Source organism: Eleutherodactylus coqui, chromosome 12 (assembly GCF_035609145.1).
Source record: "Eleutherodactylus coqui strain aEleCoq1 chromosome 12, aEleCoq1.hap1, whole genome shotgun sequence".
In the NCBI taxonomy this organism is placed as follows: Eukaryota; Metazoa; Chordata; class Amphibia; order Anura; family Eleutherodactylidae; genus Eleutherodactylus; species Eleutherodactylus coqui.
The window spans coordinates 90237941-90250118 of record NC_089848.1 but is presented as its reverse complement, the minus strand read 5'-3'; the positions used below and the strand labels follow the sequence as shown (position 1 = coordinate 90250118).

The window sequence follows — 12178 nt, the reverse complement described above, 5'->3', positions numbered from 1 at the left end:
CGAGCGGCCAGCAGCTTCAAAGCCACCGCGGGTTTTGCAGCAGCGGTTCTCCCGGCGGAAATCTCGTGGTTTTTCGTTGCGGCCAAACCGCGAGATTTCCGCCAAGAATCCGCCCTGTGAGAACCCAGCCTAAGGCTCTGTTTATACTGGTGCTTTTTGTTTCCGTCTCGCTGTTTCGTTGTGGTTGCAGTTAAACAGAAAGGAAACGCTTCCGTTTTTGTGCCCAGCGTTGACGCTGAAGACTTGCAGTTTTAATCCGTTTGCCAATTTTTCATCGCCATTCCTTCTTGTAAAACGGAAGCAAAACACAGGCTGCTGCGGTTTTGCTTTTCAGGTCAAAAAACGGAACCTAAACGCATATCAACATTTCCGTGTTTTGTTTTTTTTTTAACATTGCTGTCAATGGAAAAACGTAGCAAACCGAAAACTATCACTTCGCTTCCATTTTACATTTCCGTTTTCTTACCATTTAGTGTGAACGGGTCCTAAAGGCCGGATTCACATCTGTTTTCACATGTCCCTAATTCTGTTCAATGATAGGAGCTGAAAACCAAAATGGATGACAGCGCTGGAGTCGTCACATGATGGACACCAACTTCGCCCATGACCGTGTTTGTGTGCGCAAAACACAGAGAATAGAATCCGTTGATTTTAATGGGTTCGTCCTCACGGCTAGGACCTGCTCTGTCTTTCTGTGTTTTGCGCAGTAAAGCCTCCATAGAAGTCTAATACGCAAGGGAATGGGTGAAACGCTGCGTAAAACCACGGGGAAAAGAACATATGTGAACCTTATTAGGCTACATAGCCTTTTAATCCATGGAAGGGGTGTATCACGTGTGTGAACTGGGCCTGCATGCGCAAAAAGTAAAGTACTGTGCGCAGACATGCAGGCAAATGTACCTCATCCAACCTAATTCATGCGCAAATGCGTGGCGCTGAGGTGAGCGTATTTTGCACATACGGTCATGCGAAGCAGCCCTAACTTCTAACGGGTTTTGTCATGGGATACTGTTGATCTGTTTTGGCCTCGTTCACACCTGCAATGGAGGTTCGTGGTTTGTGTTGCAGATTCCGCAAAATTTACTGAAAAAAAAACAGTTGGGCAAATCTTCAGTTTTGCAATGCAGTCATCGGCCCCATAGATTCTACAGGTGAAGCATGTAAACTTCATGTTTCATCTGAAGAAATAAGACATTTAACAATGCGACAACTCGCGGTAAATCCACGTATAATCTTGAAATGTGAGAATATACCCCAAGTTTCAGCGAAATGGGGTGTGGCCTGCAATGATCGCTTGCTAGAAGTATGTAGTGGCAACGTATTCCTGCCCCGTTTGCGGAATATAGTGCATGCTACATTAAAATTCCACACTGGTTTCAAAAAAATTACGCTTCTGTATTTTTAAAGGCAACTATTGTATATATTGTAAAATGTAATAAATAGTAAATATTAACCCCGTTGGCAAAATCTGACATACACGTATGCTGCGTCCAATCCTGTATAGAGCTGGCTTGGGAGTAAAGCTGCTCTCTACATAGTAGGTGTGGACTGTCTTTGACACCCGGTTGCAACAGCCAGGATCATAGATAACTCGGATTTTAGCCGTTTAACCTCTTAGATGCTGCTGTCAGTACTAACTGAAAGGGGTGCTCCCTCTGTCTTCTGAATGGCTTCCGCTGTGATGAGACTGTGGCGTTCCATTTCGTTACCATAGCAGCCTAGGGCTCTGTGAAGGCCCCCAGAGTTGCTATGGATTTTTCCCTGTTAAGCCATGCCTGTGGCAAGGCTTAAAGGCGTTTTCCATTTCGGGTTTTCAAATCCAAGATAAGAAACCGCTGCTATAATTACCAGCTACCCAACCTGAGCCAATGGAAACAGCCGAGTGCTTTAGCCTAGTGCTGTTTCCGTAACTCTCATTGAAGTGAAGAAGAGTTAACGAAGTGGTGTAGCCTGCTGCTTGTGTAGCTCTCATTAACTTCAGTGAGAGTTATGCAAACAGCACTGGGCTGAAGCGTTTGGTTGTTTCTGACAGGTGGTTGGAAACAGAGAGCCAGGTTTTCCCATCTCGGCCATGAAAAGTGAAGCTGGGAATACCCCTTTAATAGAAGGCCTGCAAAAGTACAACACGCTGCAATACTGAAGTACTACGGCATATTGTATAAGTCATGCGGGCTAGTAAAAAAATGGAAAAATGTACAGCTGACCAATGACAGCTCTGTGGGCCGAACGATCATATTAATGATCTTTCGCCCCAATAAAATTGATCTTCTATTGTGTGTGAACAGCAGTGAACAAGTGCCAATTTACACACCTTGTCAATCAGTCCTGGCTACAGACGGCCAAGTCTTGGCTCAAGTAAATGTCAAAATACTGAGGCAAGCCATTTTGTTGCTGTGGACAGAACATCACCAGGGCCTGCGACAATTAGATGTCTCAGCCACACGGTATAACTTCACTTTGATTATGAAGTCACTGAGGCCTGATGTCTTTGTCAGTTTTTTGTTTAGTATTTTTCTATTCTTATGTCTTCTCCGAACTATTTTTACATTTTTGTTTTTAAGAAATTCAATTTAAAAAAATGAATGATTAGAATCTGGCAGCCAGGAATCCCAACAAATCAAAGAAAGTAGAGTCCTAATTTTGGCAGAGAGGTCGCTCCTGTCTGTTGTTCGCAGTTTGCTACAAAACTACATTAATAACTGATGCTAGAAGTCGTAGTTTTCTGTCATTGGAGGAGTCACAGGTTGGAGATCACTCAGGAGTTTCTGTAATCCCTATTAATTGTAAGCTCACTTTTAGGACCCAAAAATATAAATTCATAAAAATTAACTTTTAATAAATATTGCTTAAAAACCTTATGGACACGCAAACAACAACAAAAAAAAAAAAATCCACTATCCGGTAGGGAATGTGAAATTGTATCATACAGTAACACTTCAAGATCAGTATCGATCTTGGACGTTTTCTTTATTATGTCTTTTACGTCCAAAAGATAGCTCTTTTTTGGGGGGGTTTCTTGGTTTTAATGTTCCAAAAAACCTATGCATTTTTTCCGAACCTGAACATGATGTCGTAATCAGCCGGAATCTACATGCAACTCATATAGTCCAATGTATAATAGACACGAGATGTTTTTATGTACAGAATAGACCTTGTAATTTCCCTACGCGTTTCGCCCACTGCGTGGGATCCTCAGGGGCTCAAGTATCTCCTGGGATGATTCCCTGGTGAAAGGTTATCAGTCATCAACTGAGTATAGAAAATTGTTTATAGATTAGGACTATAAACCATTAAAGGCAATGAGTAAGTATAGGTAAGGTACTGTATTGAATTAGCACCCCACTATGAGGAGTGATTGCTGCAGTAATTCCTCCTAAGCTGATATGCGGTACTTGATAGCCTAATAATATTTCCTAGAGGAACAGTGCCCAGTTATCACTTAGAGTGATGTCTTGGTCAATACCCAGATAGTCTGCGCACGAAAAAAAAGTTCCCCAGGTAATACATCGCTGTCTATTAGATCCTTTAGTAGGTGAGTTTTGATATACTCAAAAGCTATCAATAGTATAGCTCCCACTAAATAGGGTTTTTCTGCAGTCAGGCAAATTCTCAGCCTAGTGAAGGGTTGTAAGGTCCCCCCCCCCCCCCCCCCCCTATCAGGATCAGATAAAGCAGAATGAAATCATAAAATAAATAGAACAAGCGGCAGCATGACAGTCCTGGTGGTGGACTGCCAGCATGGAACCTCCCTTCCAAGTGCCGTCCAATGTGCAGAACATTGCACATATCCTGTTCTAATCTCGTCCCAGAATCGGATAACAATAAGCGATGCAACGATTTTCAAACTCTGACTAATGGTCCAAGTTAGAGATGAGCGAGCACCCAAATGCTCGGGTCCGTGTTATTCGAGTCGAGCTTTTTGTAAAATTCGAGAGCTCTACTCGAGTAACGAACCCCGTTGACTACAATGGGAGACTCGAGCATTTTTGTATATGGGACGCCGGGTGCCGAGCTTTTTTTTTTTTTCCTCTCTCTCTCCCTCTCTCCCCTGCCTGCCAGACAAAAAGTTAAGAACACCCTAAGAACTCCTTCACACTGGCGATCACGATACCGACGCAAGAGAATCGTGGCAATATTGCATTTTTGTATTTGAGATGTTTAAGTGTCAGCGATGCTTTTTCCTGAAAATAATCTTGCATCTCATCGCTGCCGCTTGCGATTTTCTCACGCGATAGACAATAGGAGTTGCTAATGTTAAAGATGTATTGCACGAACAAGTTTGTGAGTTGCGATGCAATAAAGCGGAGGCTCCATAGGGAAACATGGGTGAGAAAGAAAAAAAAAAATCGCGAAACACAGAAAGATGGGACATGCAGCAACATCACAGGACGGGAAACATCGCAAATGGGAATGAAGCCATTGAAAATCATGGGTTTCATAATTCTGCGTTTTCACGCGCTCTCTCATCGCGCTGTTTTCTCGCCAGTGTGAAGGCAGCCTAATGGAGACAGACAGTGAACATGCAGGAACTTTTTCACAACAATTTCAAGATCGAAATGAGTCCCAGCTACAGAACCCCCACTAATCTCTAGTTATATGGCCGGTAGAGATGAGCGAGCACGCTCGGATAAGGCAGTTACTCGAGCGAGCATCGATCTTCTCGAGTAACTGCATTCTCGTCTGAGCAGGCTCCGGGGAACGGAGGGGGAGAGAGATCGATCTCACTCTCCAGCCCCCCCACTCCTCCCCGACGCCCCCCCGAGCTTGCTCGGACGAGAATGGAGTTACTCGAGAAGATCGATGCTCGCTCGAGTAACTGCCTTATCCGAGCGTGCTCGCTCATCTCTAATGGCCAGGCCTGCTGTAATGACATTTCTCTTCTTTCTCTTCAGGTGTTCCTGAAGCCGTGCAGTAATGTCCTGTCTTGTAAGGAAGTCACAGTTGAACCACTATCTGCTGATGATTGGGAAATACTGGTAAAATTTTATAATTTTAAAAACTTTTTATATTTACTAGAGATGAGCGAACGTACTCGGTAAGGCCAATTTCGCAATCGAGCATTGCGATTTTCGAGTACTTCACTACTCGGGTGAAAAGATTCGGGGGTCGCCGGTGGAGCGGGGGGTAGCAGCGCGGAACAGGTGGGAGCTCTCTCTCCCTCTCCCCCCCACTCCCCTCTGCAACCCCCCGCTCACCCACGGCGCCCCCCGAATCTTTTCACCCAAGTAGTGAAGTACTCGAAAATCGCGATGCTCGATTGCGAAATCGGCCTTACCGAGTACGTTCGCTCATCTCTAATATTTATCCTTCCATGGGGGCCACAATAGAACTTTGGGTCAGATTATTAATCTATACATTACAGATATCTTTACGTTAGAGTATTCTCCCTTGTGTAAGCTAACACAGCAGCGTCACCTCTGGGGTGTAACTGCCTGCGGTGTGACATTATCATGCTGAAAGCTGTTTTGACAGTGATGGGTGGTCTACTGGTTCTAAAAAGACCTGGAAAAGCTATGAGTCTGATAGTCTAGCAATCACTTTAGTAACATAGGTCTTTTTTTTTTCAGCTTAACTTACTATGTCCATCCAGTTCAGCCAATAACTCCACTCTTCCTTGCTCAATGTTGATCCAGAGGAAGGCAAAAAGCCCAACAAAGCCAAAGCCAACCCTCCTCTTTTAAGAAAGAAAAAAATTCCTTTCCTAGTCTTTAATTTTTTTTGTTAACTTCTCCCTCAATTAATAACAGCTAATGTGCCTCCATCACATATAATCACGCATGACTTAGGCCTGATGCCCACAGCCGGGTCGGATTCCGACTGCAGAATATCGCAGCAGAATTAGACCCAGAGACCCTACACTCTCCGGATTTGCGGCAAGAGTCTCGGCCAGCGTGCATGCACAGTGCCGCGCAGGACGTGCCAGCAATGGGCGCTGACACGATTTCCCACAATACTTCCGCTGTGCTTACAGTAGAAGTATCGTGTGACGGACGGCTTCCATTGACTGCAAGTTGTTCCGCACAAATTAGAGCATGCTGCGATTCTTCCCTGTGAGCGGAAAATCGCAGCTGATTTCTGCTCGCAGGCATCGGAGAATCGCTCTACATGGCATGTCTATGGAAGGTTATTACTGCGGAATTCGCGGCGGTTGTCTGGACGTTTTTTTTTCGCAGTGATATTTCGTCCGTGGGCATTAGCCCTCAATTAGCAATACCCCCCTAAACAATAATGCCAGCAGAATTCCCCTAATAAACAGTAGCAGCAGACTGGCTCCAACATATCATAATTCTAATACCTACAAAATGATTCTATAAAAATAATTGACACAATTCTTGCTAGTTGCAGCCATCACAAGGTGGAGGTCATTGCATATCTATTTATAAAGGTCCCCTTTAAGTCATGGGGAGCAATATAAATATATAATCATCAAGCTTCCCCCTTGCCCGCTGTATGGGACGTATTCCCCTACTTGTGAAACGTCTTGGCAATTTGAGAGAGTAGTTCTGGAACGGTGAACCTCCTCCCACTTTAACTGTACTTACCTGATGAGAAGCCCAACTTCAGAGATTCACTGATGTCCTTCTCAACAACCCTCTTCATATCCCTCTGGAGCACCATGTGGGAGAGTTGTTCTGCACTCTCCTTACGCAGTTTCCCTATAAGTGTTACATTAAGTGTGATGAGGCAGAATCAATATGGGATATATATAATACAACCTTGCACGGTCTAGATTTTGGCTTCTAGGGCTCCACTTTCAAAAATTGTGGAGCCACCTTTCAAAGAGGATGTGTCATCACCATCACTATTTTAGTCAATGTTTGTATTCACTATGAAGTAACGATTCTGGAGCATCTTTACTCGTAACTCTGAGTTCTTCTGTTATTCCTGCCTAATATTGATGAATAAATTAACCACTGGATGTTACCATACCCCTTATCAAAGGGATGAGTCCCTACTAGAGATGAGCGAGCACGCTCGGATAAGGCAGTTACTCGAGCGAGCATCGCTGTTCTCAAGTAACTGCATTCTCGTCCAAACAGGCTCGGGCGGGGGGAGAGAGAGATCTCTCTTTCTCTCCCCTACTATCTCCCACGACCCCCACCGCTCCCCCCCCCCGAGCCTGCTCGGACGAGAATGCAGTTACTCGAGAAGAGCGATGCTCGCTCGAGTAACTGCCTTATCCGAGCGTGCTCGCTCATCTCTAGTCCCTACATAATCTGGTACTGTCGGCACTGATTAGACAATATTGTACATTGTAGGCACACATCCCTAAATGGTAACACCCTGATGTCCGTTTATTCGTACATTTCTAGGAGAAATAACAGAGGAATGGCACAGTATAGAGTTCTAAGAAAAGATGCAATCAAATTATTATATCATGAATAACACAAGGATTCACTAAAATAGACAAATCATTAGAGGCGGCGAGTCCAGGAAGAATAGATGGAAATATTGGCGGTTCTTTGACTCTCTAACCGGTGAGTGCGGCTGTTGAGTTCCTGCCAGTGCCTATGTTTGTATCTGTAACACTGGAGATTAATAGTCTCCCTGTGACTCTCACAACCGTAATTGAAAAGTCAATGTTTAGAGTCAGGTCAGATGAATTATATATGAATATGCTGATTTTGAACTTCTGATCTTCTTGCCAGGAGCTGCATGCATCTGCCCTTGAAATGCAACTTCTTGACCAGATCCGAATAGTTTATCCCAACGCTGTGTTTCCCGTGTGGGTGGACCTGTACACATGTATTTACATCCAAATAAGTGAGTAGTTCGAGTTCTTTTATAAGCTGTTTTTACTGACTAAAAACAGAACTATTAATGACAAAAACTTCAGTATGTCTATTTAAGGGTTGCGTCTTATTCCCAGGCTTTTCGTTTATGCCTTTCTGTTCTATTCTGAATATATATAAGAGGATTTCCAATGAAGTACTGTTATTATCCACTATGTATAAGCCTTTTTGCAGCAAAACAAGAAAACTTACATTTAATCCCTTAACAACTGCCCATATGTCTTTTGACAGAGGCTGTTAAGGGGCTTTATTCTGCAGCGCTGTCTTCTGATGGCGCTGCATTAAAAGCTTGGTGTGAGTCTCCCATGCCGGGGAGAGCGGGTACTCAGCTGTGGGATGACAGCTGGGCACTTGCTCTAATAGCGGGCACAGAAGAGACTTTTGTTTCCCGCTATTTAATCCTTTACACGCAAAAGGTCAGTGCGACTGCAGCCTGTAAAAGGCAGATAGAGGGAGGGGGACTCCCTCTGTCACCAATTGGACCCCCGCAATATTATTCTGGTGTCCCGATGAGTTGCTTTGGCACCCGCAGATTTGGATGTAGCCTCGAGGTCTGCCAGCTACAGTGGCTCATGAGGCTCAGCCTCTGGCTGACCTCATAGGTTTTCAAATGCACTACTATACTTAAGAAAAGTAGTGTATTAGAAGAATGATTAAATATGCTGATAATTAAGTTCCCCAGTGGGACAAATATCTATCTATCTATCTATCTATCTATCTATCTATCTATCTATCTATCTATCTATCTATCTATCTATCTATCTATCTATCTATCTATCTATCTCATATCTATCTATCTATCTATCTATCTTTCTCATATCTATCTATCTTTCTCATATCTATCTATCTTTCTCATATCTATCTATCTTTCTCATATCTATCTATCTTTCTCATATCTATCTCATATCTATCTATCTATCTATCTCATATCTATCTATCTATCTATCTATCTCATATCTATCTATCTATCTATCTATCTATCTATCTATCTATCTATCTATCTATCTATCTATCTATCTAATATCTATCTCATATCTATCTATCTCATATCTATCTATCTATCTATCTATCTATCTATCTATCTATCTATCTCATATCTATCTATCTATCTATCTATCTATCTCATATCTATCTAATATCTATCTCATATCTATCTAATATCTATCTCATATCTATCTAATATCTATCTCATATCTATCTATCTATCTCATATCTATCTATCTATCTATCTATCTATCTATCTATCTATCTATCTATCTATCTCATATCTATCTATCTATCTATCTATCTTTCTCATATCTATCTATCTTTCTCATATCTATCTATCTTTCTCATATCTATCTATCTTTCTCATATCTATCTATCTTTCTCATATCTATCTCATATCTATCTATCTATCTATCTCATATCTATCTATCTATCTATCTATCTCATATCTATCTATCTATCTATCTATCTATCTATCTATCTATCTATCTATCTATCTATCTATCTATCTAATATCTATCTCATATCTATCTATCTCATATCTATCTATCTATCTATCTATCTATCTATCTATCTATCTATCTATCTATCTATCTATCTATCTCATATCTATCTATCTATCTATCTATCTATCTCATATCTATCTAATATCTATCTCATATCTATCTAATATCTATCTCATATCTATCTAATATCTATCTCATATCTATCTATCTATCTCATATCTATCTATCTATCTATCTATCTATCTATCTATCTATCTATCTATCTATCTATCTATCTATCTATCTATCTATCTCATATCTATCTCATATCTATCTATCTCATATCTATCTATCTATCTATCTATCTATCTATCTATCTATCTATCTATCTATCTATCTATCTATCTATCTATCTATCTATCTATCTATCTATCTCTTCTAAGGAATACATGAAAATCATTGAATACAACGGAAGAGCCTGCTCAATCATTTTTTTCCTTGTCCTCTACCTTATGTCTTTGGTGTCTCATTATTAGTAAGACTCTGTTCTCCTGGCTGTAAGTATAGCTCCGATGTATGCAGCTATGCTATATATTTGCATAGGTCACCCATTGACTCCCAACCTCTACAGCACATACCGAGCTTTACTATAAAAGAATTCAGCGTTATGGCGTATGTCACACTAGACAAGCAAGGGGGGAATGAAAAATAAAAACATTTTTAGACTTCTATTACTAAATTACGAAAATTCTTTTCTGTTCAGGAGCGTTGACACCAGCTACGAGTTATGGCCGACTGGAGCCTCTGACTGAGTTAATTGTCTCTCCAAAAAGCAGAACGTCTGAGAACGTGCCACCTCATTTTCCGTCTTTAAAAACTGCAGAATGTGACCTTGGATCCAGTAAAATGACTTATAGAACAACAAGTAGCAGCAATACTTCGTCACTTAAAGACCAGAGTGAAACCTCCGAAACTCCACCTCCCGAGGATTCCAGTATATGGAACTCATTAGTAAAACTCCTTTCTTGGGCTTTAGGAAGAATGCCCTCACAGACTAATGTTGCCTTTAATAAGGATTTCTTTCGGAGGACTTTGTTGAAAAGCATTAGGCTGGAAGCAATTTTTCGAGTATCTCACAATGTTCCCCCCATTATAAGTAATAGCCAAGCATTCTTGGACCATACAAATGATAACACGGTTCAGGTGTATCTGTGGTACCCAGAACCCCCAGGTTTAGTTTCGGACATAGTCGTGTCCTATGGAACTATTGTAGAAATACCTTCCCCAAAGAGACGGAAAAAGAATAGCAAGTTAAGTGCAGAGCGATTGGAGGGGCAAAAGGAATCCGCTGATGTGGCCACTAAGATGCCGGAAGCTGTGGTGAAGATTGTGTGGCATGGCTTTGAAGATATCAAAGATGTCATTGATTATGACACCAGAAATGGAAATACACATATTGCAAAAGTTTGGGTCAGTGATTTTATCAAATGTCCAATAATCATGTATAAGGCCTCATTCAGACGAACGTGTTTATGTGTGCACAAAAGCGCGCGTCCACATACATGCAAAAACATACGTGAATGAAGCTCCGTGCACCATTGCTTTCAATGGGGCCGTCACTGTTGCTGGCAGCCCCATTGAAAGCAATAGGATGCTGACAACCCCTGAAGTGATTTTTAGGGAACAGCTTTAAATATTAGCCCTTCCCTGAAAATCATCCCTAGAATTTGTAAAAAACAGAAAAATATTCTCACCTCTCCGCCGCTGCCGGGGCTCAGGCGCATCTAACCGCTTGGTATTATTATATATTTTTTTTTAACACATGCCAGGGATGATTTTTCAGAGAAGGGCTTATATTTAAAGCCCTTCCCCGGAAATTACTGCAAGGGTTGCCGGCAGCCCATTGCTTTCAATGGGGCTGCCAGCAGCAGCGGCGGCCCCATTGAAAGCAATGGGAGAATATCGCGATCCTCTGCCACATCTGTGGCAGGGGATTCTTTAGTCCCCGCGGGGAGTTCCCTTGTCACTGAACACTGTGACAGCAGTGACAAGGGGAATACCCGCGGGGACTATTTACATGCACCATAGACCTACGCGGTGCACGCATGTCCTATGTTTTGCAGGTGCGCGTTTGTACCACTGTATAACACGGACATGTGAACTCATCATAGGAAAACACAGGGTTCAAATAGATAAGCGGTCTTGTGCGCACCTATGTACGCACATAAACACGCTCGTCTGAATGAGGCCCAATTGTGAAGCTGTACAGTTTTGAGGGGTTACTTAAATGGCAATTCCCTATAGTCTTATCAGGGTTTTATGATTGGATGTAAATGAAGGTAAGTTGTTGTATAGCAAAACGATAAGAAACTATTATGAGGTAAAAGTGGAGCAGTTGCCCATAGCAATCAATTTCCCATAAAGCCACTGAGAAATGAGAACAGGAATCTTAGTGACTGTTATGAGCAACTACTTTACTTTTTTGTTGCACAAATGTTGATAAATCTTCATCTTTGGGCCTCAAACCTGTCTAGTAAAAAAACAGGCCTTGTTGTCCCTAGCAACCAATCACAGCACAGCTTTCATTTTTGCATAGCATTGTAAACCCTTTAAGGGTTCTGTCATTGGAAAAGGAAAACTCTATACCTACCTATTGCTCCCCAGGCAGTCTCCTTACCAGATCTTCACCTCGCAATCTTCTCCTGGCTCCTCCAGTCCCCCAGGTCACCTCACCTCCAGCTGTCCGGATCCTCTTCTTTCTGTGACGCAGCGTACATTACCGGCATTCTGCTTCCTGCAGGTTAGTGTACGCTACATCACTAGTCCTCAACAGCCTGCTCTAGCGTGACTGCGCATGCACAATGTCTCGCCGCTAGTGAAACACTAGCTGCGAAATATCGCGCATGCGCGCTA

The 12178-nt window shown here is 42.3% G+C and overlaps 1 protein-coding gene across 2 annotated transcripts in view; it reads left to right on the top strand.

Moving 5' to 3' along the window:
* The window catches only part of PEX1 (peroxisomal biogenesis factor 1), a 52121-nt gene that overhangs the window by 11662 nt on the left and 28281 nt on the right, over positions 1 to 12178 (top strand). For both annotated transcript variants that reach the window (XM_066585760.1, XM_066585759.1), the window contains exons 3-5: positions 4893 to 4976; positions 7650 to 7764; positions 10029 to 10735. In XM_066585760.1, coding sequence (XP_066441857.1) covers positions 4893 to 4976; positions 7650 to 7764; positions 10029 to 10735 — 906 coding nt within the window. The remainder of the gene's footprint in view (positions 1 to 4892; positions 4977 to 7649; positions 7765 to 10028; positions 10736 to 12178) is intronic.